The sequence below is a fragment of the Callorhinus ursinus genome, unplaced genomic scaffold, assembly GCF_003265705.2.
Source record: "Callorhinus ursinus isolate GAN/ISIS: 27379988/994484 unplaced genomic scaffold, GSC_fseal_2.0 scaffold22, whole genome shotgun sequence".
Lineage (NCBI taxonomy): Eukaryota > Metazoa > Chordata > Mammalia > Carnivora > Otariidae > Callorhinus > Callorhinus ursinus.
Window position 1 is genome coordinate 10,078,522 of NW_027397084.1, and position 15,473 is coordinate 10,093,994.

General features: G+C 37.0%; 1 protein-coding gene across 6 annotated transcripts in view; it reads right to left on the minus strand.

Moving 5' to 3' along the window:
• Positions 1 to 15,473, minus strand: part of PKHD1 (PKHD1 ciliary IPT domain containing fibrocystin/polyductin) — a 484,077-nt gene that overhangs the window by 139,572 nt on the left and 329,032 nt on the right. For all 6 annotated transcript variants that reach the window (XM_025890503.2, XM_073905082.1, XM_073905080.1 and 3 more), the window contains one exon: positions 716 to 870. In XM_025890503.2, the coding sequence (XP_025746288.1) occupies positions 716 to 870 (155 nt within the window). The remainder of the gene's footprint in view (positions 1 to 715; positions 871 to 15,473) is intronic.

The window sequence follows — 15,473 nt, forward strand, 5'->3', positions numbered from 1 at the left end:
TGAATACATGTATGTTCCTCTCCCACGTCAGAGACAAAAAGATAGTCCCTAACCGCTCTATTTCCACGTTTTATTACTTATTAGTTAGAATCCTTGGATTGAATATATTACTTGGACTGAACCTGGAACCTCATGGCTATTTATAATTTATGTGCAAAGTATTTGAACTGTGCATAATGTATAAAAATATTTACACTTTCTTTTTGAAAAAAGGTATCTAGCTTTTTATCTTTTTAATTGTAGTAGTAGCAGTCAGTACATAAAGTGTCAGGAAGGACACATTCCTGAGTATGGAGAAAGAAACCATTATTTACAATAACTGTTGAATTCTAAGTGATTGTATGATTCAGTGTGTCAAGAAATGAACTGGAAATTCAGCTCCCCTGAGGTTTATTCTGGCTTAGCCATGAAAATGCCCAGTGACCTTGAACAACATGCTTAACCTTTCTGCTCGCTTCTAAACTTGCCATTATATGTAAAAAGTAAAAGAACAAAACAAAAAATTCCTTCACACCTAAGTATTCTTTAAAAGTTAAGCAATACAATTAATGAGGGAATAGAGGTAAAGCCTTCTAGGATGAGTCTAGGGAGAGGGAGCAGCAAAGTATTATCCATCCCCTCTGAATGGCCACTGGACACAAGATCCCCAGGCAGGTTGCCGAACACATTCTTCCCAGCTCATCCTTTTCCCTTCTCCAACAAACCAAAGCCTTACCAACATGCCGGTGTTTGAGCCGTTCATGGATCTTAACATGGTGAGCCTGGACTTCTTTCACAGTGAGGACCTCTGCTTCATGAGGCTCATAAGAAGAGGAGCTGAGGACGATTTTGTCATGGGGCCGCCAATCTACTGTGTCCTCTACTATAATTCTGTAACAGCATAAAAATAATATCAAGTCTACTGGCCATGCAGTACAGATCACCTACTAACTCCAAAGAGGAAAGGAAATCCACAGCAACCACCAGTTCCCACCAGGGAGACTGACTTAGAAATAACAAGTCAAGACAGAGAAAAAAGGCTTCTGTGAAACGTTTAATGTTCATGGAGTCATAGGTGTGGCTTATGTGTATATATCACAGGGATTGCAAAGAGATTCTGTAGCCATAAGTCCAAGGTAAACGAACAAGAAAGAGTAGAAGTTCCAGAGTTTACTATATGCCAACTACCCATGGTTTCTTAGAAAAGGCATCTTCCTCCCTGACTGGGAAACAGCTTGTATTATAAACGTGTTTCAGAAGAAATCTTTTCTCACATTTTCTAAAGAACTGTTATGTCATTTTTTGGACAATTTATCATCATGTATTAAGGCTCCTACCTTCATGGTCAGACAGATATAATGTGGATCCTAGAGATGCCACTTACCAGCTACGTGACCTCAAGAAGTCACTTTTCTGAATTTCTCATCTTCCTCTTAAAAAATGCCAATATTGAAAGCTTCCTTCTGACATTCCCATGTTACTGTGGAGACTAAGGGGATGCATTTCTTGAGTGTTGTGCTTCCACCACAATATGAAACGATGGGTTTGTTCATTTTCATTTTTTTAACTCACATTTAATAAAACTTCTGTTCAGTCTTTTACTGTCGCCTAGCTTTTCCTAGTGAATATGTCTGCTTTATTCTTCATTCACAGTCATTACCAATTTCAATGGTGTAAGTTTATTTTAATAACCTGCCTCTTTTGCTAATGTCCACATTTTAGGAAGCTTTGACAAGAGAGTCTCCTCTACCCATAAATATTCACCCAGGCAACAAGTCCATGTGAAGGCTATTCAATCATGAAACATTTATTGATTGAACAACTGGTAGGCAACAGACACTATAGTAGGTGCTAGAGGCATAATGGTAAATAAAACATATGTCATTTGTGTTTTTAAAAATGACAACTTAGAGTTTGACTAGTAGACAGCCTTAAAGAGTTTACTGCAAGGAAGGGGAAATATACACGTGTTTCTATATAATATTAACACCAAAGAAACCCCCAAATAAATTACAGGGGATCATTTGTGGGTCAATGGTACAAGTCTGCTATGAACCAAAGACTGTTACTAATTCAAGTCTGTACACCTGAGCTCAAACAGAGTCACAGAAAAAAAGACTACTGTCAATTGCTGTAATTTTAATGAAAGAATTTAGTCTTACCTTTGTTCCTGATTTGTAGTGACATCCTAGTTACAGAATATTAAAGCAACTGCTAGTTTTTAAAGGCAAAGTACCTAAACTCCAAGAGAGAAAATAACAAAGCTCAAGACTAGATCAATGAATGGAGCCAGAGGTTGGATCAGGACAAAGGAAGACTCCTGATTAAGTCCAGGTTCTTTCCACCAAATAACATTGCTTCACCTGTCCGACTCATAGTCCTTCCCCAGCTAAATGGTAATAAAAAGCAATATTGGGGGGCCTGGGTGGCTCAGTCAGTTAGGCGTCTGACTTTGGCTCAGGTGGTGATCTCGGGGTCCTAGGATCCAGTCCGGCATTGGGCTCTTAGCAGGGAGTCTGCTTCTCCTTCTCCCTCAGCCCCTGCCCTCTGCTTATGCTCTCTCTCTCTCTCTCTCTCAAATAAATAAAATCTTAAAAAAAAACAATACCCCCCCCACATCTCAGAATGATATCAAGATAATCCACAAAATTATGAAGAGTCTGTGAACCATACAATGGAATACTATGCAGTCATTTAAAAAGTCTATTGTAGCAGAGCATGAATTATAAGACATTTTGCTCATGATGTTTAGATTGAAAAAATCAGGATATAAAACACTATGCCCAATTTGTTTTTTTAATAGATTTTTTATTTATTCATTCAAGACACAGAGATACAGAGAGAGAGAGAAAGCACGAGCAGGGGGAGAAGCAGAGGGAGGGGGAGAAGCAGACTCCCCACTGAGCAGGGAGCCCAGTGTGGGGCTTGATTCCAGGACCCTGGGATCATGACTGAGCCGAAGGCAGACGCTTAACCATCTGAGCCACCCAGGCGCCCCCCAATTTGTTTTTTAAATAAACACAATGCATGCAGAGAAAACAGAAGACAGGAAAGATGCACAGTAAAATGTTAGTCCACCTACGGATGGTGAGTTTATTAGTGATTTTCCCTTAAACCTAAATTTTCTAACTTAACAGAAAAAAAATACTTTTTTTAAAAAAGAAAATAAGCTTATGGATAAAAAGTCACACCAAAGTCAATTAGCAGCACAAATAAACTGATCCTTTCCTTCATAGTCAGTATTATCTAGATAATCTTCTATTATTATCCATACTGCTGAATAAAGTTCTTCAGACAATAGGCACTATAATGTTCTGAAAAGTTTCTTATGAAATGAGTTGAAACTCACATCTTGTGGACACGGGGAATTTTTAGGGCAGTGACTTTGAGATCGACGCTGACCTCTGGACCATTGGCCACAGGGTAGTCTCTCCATAGGAAAGAGTACAGCGCTGCCATGAGCTCTTTCTCCCAGAGACAGCCTGTGAGGCATGACGAGGGCCCACACCTGCTCCTAGGGACTTCCAGAGAGCTCCGCCCAGGCCTAAAGAGAGCCCTTGACCCTGTGTTGGGTAGGGCACTAGGGCCCCTCCATCTCTGTCTTAGGAGGCCTGCCTTATATTCTCTCCTGCAACGCCCACCTTGATGGGGCCAGAGTCTGCGTAGGCAACCATCCCCAGCTGGTCAGCTTCTGCTGGGACTGGCTCCATCCTCCACCCCAGTGGCCCCGACTACAGCGGCAGCTTGTACTTGTGAACACTGGGAGCAGGCATGTACAATGTTGGTAGAAGATAGAGGCTGCCCTGCCTGCTTGCCTGTCCCAGACTTTTTTTTTTTTTTTTTTAGAAAGAAATCCATGTTCTTTAATGTTGTACAAAAAAGAATGGGTAGACCCAAAAGTAGATTAAACATTATCACATTTATTTATACCACTATCTAGTTCTTCATATTAACTTTACTATTCAAACAAAAGAAAATAGGTAGCAATTTAGGGATAAGAGAAAGAGATAAAAACCAAAAGATTCTTTTCGACCATGTTTAGCCTACATTGTGTCTACACCATGTGCTCACAGAGATGGCTTCTTTTTACTTCGCTGTACAGGAATTCTGTTGTATATAAAACTGAACCTGCTCAGAAGCTGAGGGACACTAGAAATGATGGGTCCATCTCCTGGTGCACTGTCATACAATTTAAACAACAGTACAGCTACCAGCTTGTAATTTTTAGGGACTGCAAACAAGGCAGTTTATAGTATGATAAGGATGGATGCATGTCATCATACATTTGTCAAAACCCACAGAATGTACAACTCAAAGAGTGAACCCTAATGTAAACTAAGCCTAACTTCCTTAAATAAGGGTTCTGCTCCAGCCAGATGAATCTGCTCACTCTCCCAAGAAATAGCTATGTGCTTCTCACCCATCACTTAAAATATCATTGTCCTTACTCTGCCCTTCAGTCCACTCATTCTTAAAAACTGAATGAAGTTCCTTTGCCTTCAAGAAATCTTCCCATGGGAGTCTCTTCCCCACTGAACACCGAACCCCCACCTCTGTTCCACCCAATTTTGACATCATAGATACTACTGCCTTGCAATTGATTTTGTATTCTGGCTTTCTGTGGCTATTCAACTTTGATACTGTTAGATAATATTGAATAAAAATATGGCTACCTACCTATATAAACACTATAGCACATAGCAATGTTCTCGACAAAAAGAAAAAAGAACTACTGAAATCATTAGCCTGAGTTTTATATGAAAAATATAAATGAACTTAAGCTGACCTTTTCCATTGAGTCTTCTGAAACCTTGCAGGTTCGTGAAAATTAATCTCTCCCCTATACTCCTGAAGCCTTGGGAATCCCTATGTCGCAAGGACAGTATACATATGGCAAAGGAGTATGGCCCCTTCCACTTCTGTGTCCAAACAGCAATAGTGGTAACTTCAAAGAAAGTCATGGTCCCCGTTATCAAGAACTTAGATGGTTCTGTAGGTCAAGTATCAGTTTTCCTTCAATTCCAACATCCACTCTTTCCACTCACAGTCTTCTATTATTTGGTTACCCTTCAGCCATTTTAAGAAATCCTACCTTCAGGATTGCCTGAAGCCCAGGTGTCTACTTAGTACTAATGAGTCCTATAGCTACAGGGGAGAGGATAGACCTTTTTGTTCTGAGCAAAACACACCTAAAACAATAAATCAACAAAAAAATTAAGAGTTGTTTGCAACATAACTGGACCTAAATGAAAACCATATGAAAAGAGAGAGGAAACTATGAATAATCGCTGCAGAAGTCTCCTGAAAGAAAACCTTTAAAAATATATAAACAAGATGTCAGCACAGTTTTCTTTGTTTTGGCACTAACATTTTATCTAGTTCGGAGAAAATATAATACTTTTGGTCAAAAGAACATAATTACGAAAAAGGAAAAAAAATGTATGCTTCCCGACTTGATTTAAAAAGTTTTTACAACCATGCATAAGGCATCCATACATAAACACCTACCACTTAAATGGATTTGTTAACTAAACATTGGGGAGGTCTTAATGATGATGGCTGCATTTGACCACAGGCTCAGAGTGTCCAGAGGCCAAGATGTTTTCTTTCCAGCAATAGGGATAGCCATAGATTTCTGAATTCTACTAACACTGAAGGTTTGTTTTTAAACTTCAGTTTAATTTTTTTTTTTTTTTCATTTTTTTCAGTGCCAACGAAAGGTCCTGCAGATCCTCAGCCTGCACTGGATTGATTATTCGAGGTACTTTGGCACGATACCAATGCTGATGATGGTAATAAGAAGAGTTATCATAAATGTCAGCTATTTGTCTACCTGGCCTCCTTTCTCCTTTTTTTTCCAAGAAATCCACCACATCGTTTCTTCTTTTTCTTTTTTTTAAGATTTTCTTTTTATTTATTTGAGAGAGAGAGCAAGAGCAGGGGGAGGGAGAGTGGCAGGCAGAGGGAGAAGCAGACTCCCTGCTGAGCAAGGAGCCCAGAGTAAGGCTTCAACCCAGGACGCTGGGATCATGACCTGAGCCGAAGGCAGATGTTTAACCGACTGAGCCCCCCAGGCGCCCCTCACCACACCTTTTCTGAGAACTGCTCTACTTAACCACCATCTTAATTCTGTGTCCCAGTGAGTGCTGCTGATTATAGTCCCACAAACCCTTCACGGAAGGGTGGGCGAGGGATCCAACAGGCCTTTGTCTGTGAAAATCCTTCCCTTGGACTTCATTGTATCAGCTTTATTGAGATGTAATTGACAAACAAATTTAGGATTTTTAAAGCACACAATGTGCCGATTTTATCTACGTAGACGCTAGGAAAAGATTGCCCTCATGGAGTTAACTGACACATCCAACACCTCACACACTGACTTTTTGGGTGTGGGAACATTTAAGTTCTACTGTCAGCAAATTCCAGTGATCCAATACATTGCTATCAACGACAGTTGCCTGGACTTTTGAATTGAAACTAAGGAGAGAGAAAAATTTACTCTCTGGTGGTAAAGCTAGGAAAAGCCTGACAGGTCTGGGTTCACTTGTACCCTAAGGATGTAGAAAACTTTTCTTCCATAGATGCTCATGAGGTCGAAATAGAGAAATAAGAGAGGTTGGGGGAGGGCCTGCCACAATCTCCCAAATGGATTGAGAAAGGCTACTTTTACTTATTTTTACTATAACGACAATAACTAGCACGTCTTGAGGCTCACTTTGTGTCAGAAACTGGGCTAAGCACTTTATATACATTAATTGACTTAATCCTTCTAACTACTCGATTAGCCAGCCATTTTATTCTTGTATCACAGAATAAGAACGTGAGGGTCAGAAAGAGCAGTGTGCTCAAAATTACACATTTAGCTAATTGCACATTTAGAATTATTACAGTTCTGCCTTCCCTCAAAGTTTAAGCTTGTTTTCATTGTAGCATACTATTTCCATCCTATGTTCCTACCACATGTGCCTTTTCCCAGCACAGAGACAAGAGCCAATCTGAGATTAGAACCCACTCGTTCACTGGACCAGACAGAATCATCTTCTTTTGGGGGCTACTCACATGATCCCGAACTCCTGCCAATAAATGAAGAAGGCTGCCAACTCTATATTCTAATATTACTTAAACAAAATTGTTATAGTAGAATAATGAAGTCTGGGTAATAAGCAAAATATGGTGGTTTTTAAAAATAAATGTAAGATTCTCATTTATTAGATGATATACCACTGAATCAAGACACTTGATAAGTTCTGATTTCCAGAAAAGACACATCCATTCAAGGTAGCAGGCATTTATTAGACGTCTTCTTTGTGTTCTGCTGTGTACTAGGTGCTAAGTAATAGACACAATCAATAAAAAACAATATTTTCCTGCCCCTGTAGAAGCCACTTGGAGGAACAGGACATAGACACCTTAAGTAGCTTAGGATCAGTCACCAGGCAGCATATTTTTATTAACATCATAAATCAGAAAACCACATTCTATAATTCAGATGGTGAGAAAATCAGTGTGTGCTGGAGGGGAAATTAAATGTCTTGTGGAAGATGTGGTAGATTCTCAGGATAAGCAGGGAGCGTCAAGGCAAGAGGAGATTGAAGAACACTGTGCACCTCCTTATTTTACTTATCAAGTATTTGGGGAGACTCGTAAAAATAATTGTTCTGGGCACTCATGTCTGAAGTGGGAACGTATCGGAAAGGAGAACAAGAAGTATCCAAACAAAGTACAGCCAAAGAACATCATCACTAATTTGATACAGGAGATGGCAGAATAGATGACATCAGCAATGATGTCAGCACGGAAGGCCAGGGTCCTGGGGCAAGGCTGAGGCGAAAAATGATTTGTTGTTTAGTTCAGAGTTATTTCCTTACAAATACCAGAGTAAGTTAGTACATCACAGAAGAAACACAGACAAGAACAGGACAAAGGGACTGGATCAGGCTCTCTACACTTTCTTTCTTTAAAAAGTAAATGAGAAAAGGAATAAGAAAAAATGTGAGACCTTTCGAGGAAGGTCTCTGTAAGCCTACTCTTCCCCCCATTTCCTCTTCTCAGTAAACCAGAGCACTCCTCACCCAGTTGCCCAGGTTAAAAGTTTTATGGTAATCCCTGATTCTTCTCTTTTTCTTCTACCCAGCCCATCAGCCCCTCATGTTTCCTCTGTCTTCAATATGTACCTCACCATTCCGTGCTCCTCCTTCACTACCATCCTAATCTGGGCCACCAGCATGTGTCACTTGTAATGTTAGTTCACTGTCCTAACAGTCTCTCTGCTTCTACCCTTGTCCCGAGCAACAGTCAACTCTTCCCACAGCATGAACCAGATTACAACATGAATTGGACCCTGTCCCTGCCCTGTTTAAAATCTTGCAATAACCAGGATAAAACCTAAAACCTTTACCTAGGATTGATTAAGTAGCCACTTAACTTCAAAGAACACATGGTCACCCTTACATGACAGTAAGACTTCTACTTAATACTTACAATGGCTAAAAAGCCAATTTCTTTAAATCTAAGTATAAATCTCACCATAACGTCTCTTGACTTATCTGAAGTCTAAAAAATCCAATATGTTGTTCATCAGTCTCCTCCAAAGTCAACTGAAGCAGAGTGACAGTGAAGAGTAACTTAACTTAGAGATAAATTTATATTATAATGTAGAACAAAAGAAAATGATATTGTTTCAAATACCTTGCTAAGCCTTTTATCGGTGGTATGAGGAATAAGTCTAAGTTTATAAACTTAACAAGAAATTTTTCCTCTGAAGATTTCACTTCAATGTTCTTCATAAAATAAATCAATTAAACACAAATAAATTCAGTTATGTAATTCTGTTGGCAAAAATCCATAAGGAGGTCTGAGTAAAATCTGTCCCCATAACAATGCATTAGAAAGAATTATTAAACTGACTTTTAACATAAAGAAGACCATAGATCAATGTTTAAAGAAATGGTTTGAATAAGGTCTATTCTTCAGTTAATACTAGACTAATATCGATTTGCTAGATTTTATCATGTTTAGGTTATGAAGTACATCATCAGGGAATGCTGAGTGAAGGGTACATAAGAACTCTACTATTTTTGCAACTTCTTGTGAGGTTTCAATTATTTCACATTTTTTAAAAGGTAAAAAAAGGAAGCCTCTCCATAAAATGGATTCACTATGGTAATTACTTATCAATCATATAAACTCATTAAAAACTCCTCATCAGGACTCAGACTAAGAAATTTTATTCTTAATATTTTTATTATATAGAACAGTAGAACACAAGCAATGGAATCAGACAAACCATGATAAAAAAAAAAAGGTCAGCCCTAGAAACTCCTAGCTTTATAAACTTGGAAATTTTACTCAACTTTTCTATCCTCAGTTTCTGTATCTGTGAATGCAGATCATAATACCTAACATAGCACTGAGAGATTTAAATGAGATAATGTATGTAAAATGCTTGGTAGGTGCTTGACATAGAGTAAACCCACATGATAGGAGCTCAATAAATAATAGCTAGTTACTCTAGATAGTTTTCATTCATAAAATTGAATTTCTTTTGAAAGAGCCGATTGCCCTGACTCTGAGTGAGGTTTTTAACACATTCTTTAAAGAAAAATCCATTCATATGGCTCTTGCCAAAGTCCATCTTGCTAGCCTTATCATTAAAGTTCCGTATTTATCCCTCTTTGAACTGCCTACTTCACAAATCCATATGGGTATCAGGCACTTCAAAGTCAACATGACCAAATCTGAACTCATAATCTTTTTCCCCAAAATTCAGTCCTCTTTTAGTGAATGGCACCACCGTCTGTCTCTGCAATCCAGAAACTAAGAGAGTGCCTCACATCCAATACATCTTGTAGACTTGTATCTCCTGTCTCTACATCTGCCCACTTCTTTCCATCGGCACTTCAGCTCCTGACTACAAGTTATGCTATCTCTTGCTTGGACTTCCTAAGCAGTGTCCCTAGATGCATTTTTGACTCCTCTGTTGTCTGCATTGTACCTAGAATGATTTTTTTTTTTTTTTACATATAGGAATGTGATCACAAGCTCTACTTCCCATCTATACTATCCTCTTAAAAACGAAAAACAGTTACACAATGCTCCTAGAGGGTAAAAACTAAACTTGTTATATTGCCAGTGAATATACCCTGACCACTAACTACTCCTGGGAACCCTACTGCGTTGGGACCCTGTTCACCAGGTCAGCCAACCTGGCCTTCCTCCAAGTCTCTCATGTTGCCCATTCTTCCTCCCACCACAGAATCACCTCTTGGGCCTCTGCTTCTCCATCATCTGTGCTGACTCTATCAACTTGGAAAGAATTAGACTGGCCCCAGTCTCATTTCCAGGCTCCAGTTTCCCCCTCTTCCTGTCTTCTTGATCAGTGACATCATCTACTTCCTGGATGACCACCTATCATGTTCTACCTGAGTCCTAAACTACATATCTAATTGTCTTCTTGACATCTCCCCTTGGTGTCTCCAACTTAGCATGTCCCATCTGCCACCCTGACAAATCTGTTCTTTTTCCAGTCTTCCCATCTCAGTGCATGCTTCCACCATCCATCAGGTTGCTGTCAAAAAATCTGAAGCACATCCCTCACCTCAACATTCAGCCCACTGGCATGTCCAGACAGCGCCACCTCCTCTCTCCATTCCCACTGCCTCCTCTATAGTCCTAGCCACCATGATATTTGGCCTCAACTGGCCTCCTAACTCATAGCCCAGCTTCTGCTTTTTTTTCCACCACTCATCATCTATATAGCAGCCAGCGTTGTTTTCAAAACATAAGTCAGAGTCTGTCAACTGATCTCCGTAAGCCCCTCAGTGATTTTCCCTCTGACCTCTCACACCTAAACAAGGTACCATGTGACCTGGCATGTACCATATCACACCACCCTCCCCTTTGCTCACTCTGGTCCAGCCATAGTGACCTTCTCTCTGTCTCCCACTCCCCAAAGGCCACCTGAGAGACCATGCTGGACCAGATGTCCCTCCTTCACTGAGCACGCTAACCCATTTACATCAAGTAGTGGAATGCCTCCTACCATTCAGATCTTAGCTCAAATTTTTCTTCCCCAGAGAGGTCTCCCCTGTCCGTTCCATCTAAAAGGGTACCCTGCACACTCCCCAACTATTTTTGATTGTACCACCCTGTTTATTTCCTTACTAGTGCATTTTATAATGTGCAACTATGTTGTTTGTATTTCTGTATTAGCTTCTTTATTGTCTCTCTCTCCATGAAGATATAAACTCCCAGAGGACAGTGATCTCTTCAAATTTGCCTCTACATCTCCAGGGCTCACAGCCACACCTGGCACATAGTAAGTACCCAGCAGATATTTGTTGAATGATTGAATGCTGTTTGCTCTTGCTGGAGTCCTCTTTCCCCACCCCGCCCCCACTCCACTTTGCTTAATTAAGGCCCACTGATTGTTTAGTTATCACCTCTAAAATCACTCTTCAGGGAAGCCTCCATCACTGCCTCAAGATCCCACGTATTCACGTTTTCAGAGTCCTATAAAGCCCTCCTTCATAACATTTATCCCATACGTAATTTTACATTTACTTTATATTTATTTCATTAATGTCTGGGTACAGAGACGGTGTCGATTTTTACTTGTTATTGTATTTCCAGACCATAACTCAATGTTTGACATAGGGTAAGAATTCACAAAAATTGTGTTGAATAAAACAATAACAATGTTCAAAGGTAATAACTACTCTATGAAGAAATTCTGTACCTAGAGAAAAGCACACCAAAGCAGTAGCCAGCTATCATTTCTCCCACAGGGATCCTTGCTGTGCTGTATGTCCTTCCAGACATTTCTCTATCCACATATATGCATACATGAATGTTATTTTAGTTTATTTACAAAACTTGGCTAATGTATAATATTAGCCTGAATGCCCACTTCTCCTCCCCTTTGTCAACATGGATTTCAATCATCTTCCCCTTTGGTAATTAAGTATTTTAAAATAGTGCTTAATTTTGTTTTAATTAACATTTATTTCAACTCTAGGAGGGAAGAACATTTTTCCATATGTTTATTAGTCAGATGTGTGTCTTCTCTTGTGGCTCATGTATTCAAATTCTTTAATGTTTATTCTTCTAGTATGTTCATCTTGTTTCCTTTTTATTCCTAAGTATTCTTTACATAAAAAAATATTAGCCCTCCATCTGTACTATCAAAAATTGCAAATATTTTCCATTTTATCATCCACCTTTGCATTTTGTAATTGGTATGCAAAAATATTAATTTTCTTAAATATTGGTTTTCTTATGTTGTCAAATCTATGACTTCTTGCTGTTATAGTTTTTGCATTTCTTATGATGAGAGGTCTTCCCTAATTTAATATTGCATAATATTTACTTAAATGTTCTTCACATCATTTTATAGTTTTATTTTTTTACATTTTTTTAATTTACCTATAATTTTTTCAGAGTGAAGCATAATTTGAGAATCTAATTTTATAGTTTTCCAAAGCGTTTACCAATTACTCCAGCACAAGTCTGCAACTAATTTGAAATGCTAATTTATTTAAATTCTAAGTAATAATATATACCTGAGTCTACTGCTAGGCATTCTCTTCTGTTTTGGTGCCAACAGCAATAGGTAATTATTCACACTGAAGGTGTGTGTGTGTATATATATATATTTTTTTTTTTTTAAGATTTATTTATTTATTTGAGAGAGAGGGAAAGAGAGAGTGAGCGCATGAGTGGGAGGGACAGAGGAAGAGGAAGAGAGAATCTCAAGCAGACTCTGCACTAAGCTCCAAGACAACATGGGACTTGATCCCAGGACTCTGGGACCATGACCTGAGCCGAAACCAAGGGTCAGACACTCAACTGACTGCACCACCCAGGTGCCCCAAGGTATATATTTTTCAAAAAGTAAGTGGTAATGTTGGCTATTTTCAAGTGTTTATTGTTCCAAAAGACTTAGAATTAGTGAATCAGATTTCAAATGCGTATATTTGACTTGTTATTAAAGTTGCATTAGATTTGACATCTTTAAAATATTGAGCCTTTCTGTTGATGTTATGCATCACTATTTATTCTAATATCCTTTTATGCCTCTTACTAGTGTTTTATAGTTTTGTTTCCATTCCTCCTGTAATTTTTCTTGTTTATTTCTAAATATTCTAAATTAAAATTTAAATAGGATTTTACATTAAAATATTCAAAAGCTATTAATCTGTACATTTACTGAATGAATGCAATGATGGATTTTCAGATGATTCTCTAGTTCCTAAGACAAAATATATATAATCTACAAAAAACTGACAGTTTGGAGTCCTTTTAATAGTAACAACTAATGCATTTTTTTTCTTGACTCATTGGCTAAATTTTTGGCTAAATTTTGGCTAAATTGGCTAAAACTTTATTGGCTAAATTGGCTAAATACATTGGCTAAAACTTTAATACCTTGGCTAAAACTTTAATAATAGTATTTATTGATTATTGTAATACACAGTAATTTTTAATGTCAGTTTTTCCATAAAGTACAAAGTTGCTTGTTTGAGAGGAATTTTTAATGATTTAATTTGTATTATTATTTAAAGCAGTGATTCTCAAATAATGGCTAAACCACTCTATTAAGAAACGTTGATTTAAAGGAATATCCTTAAAAAAATAAAATAAAGGAATATTTTTGTAGTCTTAATTTACTGTTTATTCCAAGAATGCAAGCTGAATTTTATTAAATGTGTTTCTGTTTTGTATCAAATTGATCATGTTCTTAGTCTTTATATATATTGCTTCGATAAATTACATTAAGGAATTATTTTAAACCATCCTTCTTTACTTGAATAAATCACACTCAACCATGATTTTTTTTCCTAACAAATTACTGGATTTCATATGTTGCTGTTTTACTTAGGATTTTTTTTTTTTTGCATCTTATTTACATTTAGGTGTTGCCCCAGTTTTTTTGAATTACCTTTAGCAGCTGTTTTAAAAATTATTTTATGAGAATAAATAAAAATAATAAATAAATAAAAAGTATTTTATGCTTGCTTCCTAAAATTAATTCAAAAGTTTCACATATTTTCTTATGCTATGGAACAGATTATACAACATAAAAAGTGTCTGATATTTGAATGACTGAAAGAATATGCCATCAATTTATTTGAGCCAAATTTATTCTTGGGAACAAATCTTTGATAACTGCATGTCTTTTGCTATTAGTGGTTTTTTCAGTTATATTCTTCTTTAACCAATTATGATAATTTATATTCCTATATATAATTTATTTTTGCAATTTCAGAATGGCACTCTATAGATATATACATTTTATTATAATTCTAATCTCTTTGGTATCTGTTACATTTGAATTCTCATTTCTGAGTTTACATATTATTTTCTTTGTATAATTAATGTCATTAAAGATTAAACCATTATCTCTAAACAAATTTCAAAGTCTACTAATTTCCTACTTTCTAATTCACCAATTTCTGCCTTTATCTTATACAAATTAATTTCATTAGACTTATTGGATATTTTGTTTCTGGTTTCTCAAATTGACAGCTTAGTTTGTTTATTTTTGTATTTTATTATTCAGCAATGAAACCATTTAATGTGATGACATGTTGGCCACAACTCATGTAATACTATTATTGCTATTTTGCTAGCATTCTACTGCTGGAGTTTTCATTTCCTCTCTGATACAAAAGTTATTTAAAAGAAAGTTTATTTTTTCTTTTCTGCTCTTTTATCTTGCAAGAGATTAAGATTACTGGTTAAGAGGTTTCTACCTTTACATTTATTTTATTGTGATCATATTCTACACCATTTCTGTTTACTAAAATTTGTTAAGGTTTTAACTATATTCATATTCTGAGGTAAATTATATTTATATATTTTGTATACATAAATTAAATTGCCTTTATTACATTATTCAGATTTCTTCGTGTTTCCTTTATAATTTTTAACTTAGTTTAAAACTTAAAAACTGAAAGAGAGGGTCATCTGGGTGGCTCAGTCAGTTGAGCATCCAACTCTTGATTTTGGCTCAGGTCATGATCTCAGGGTCCTGGGATCAAGCCCCAGGCTTAGGATTCTCTCTCTCTCCCTCTCCCCCTCTGCCTTCCCCCACCTTGTGGCTTTCGCTGTCTCAAAAAAAAAGAACTGAAAGAGGTAAGTAAATGTCTTCCATTACCATTTTTGTTTCTGTCAATTTCCTCATTTTTTTTGAGATCTACTTTATATATTTCATTATGTTATCTGGTATAAAACTTTCCTGACTATTGGGGTCTCCCTGGAGACTGAAGTCTTTATTAATATAAAATATATTTATTTTACACATTTAAGTTTTTCTTTTCTTATAATTTTGAGTCTCTTGTTTTTGTTTCTATTTCAATAATTCATTTTATCTAATATTTAAATAATTTTTTTCTATATTGGTTTTATTTTCCTCTAGTAAAAAATGTTGTGATTACATGTTGATTTATTACCCAATTTTTTCCTATGTGGGATCATTTTTAACAATCATATTA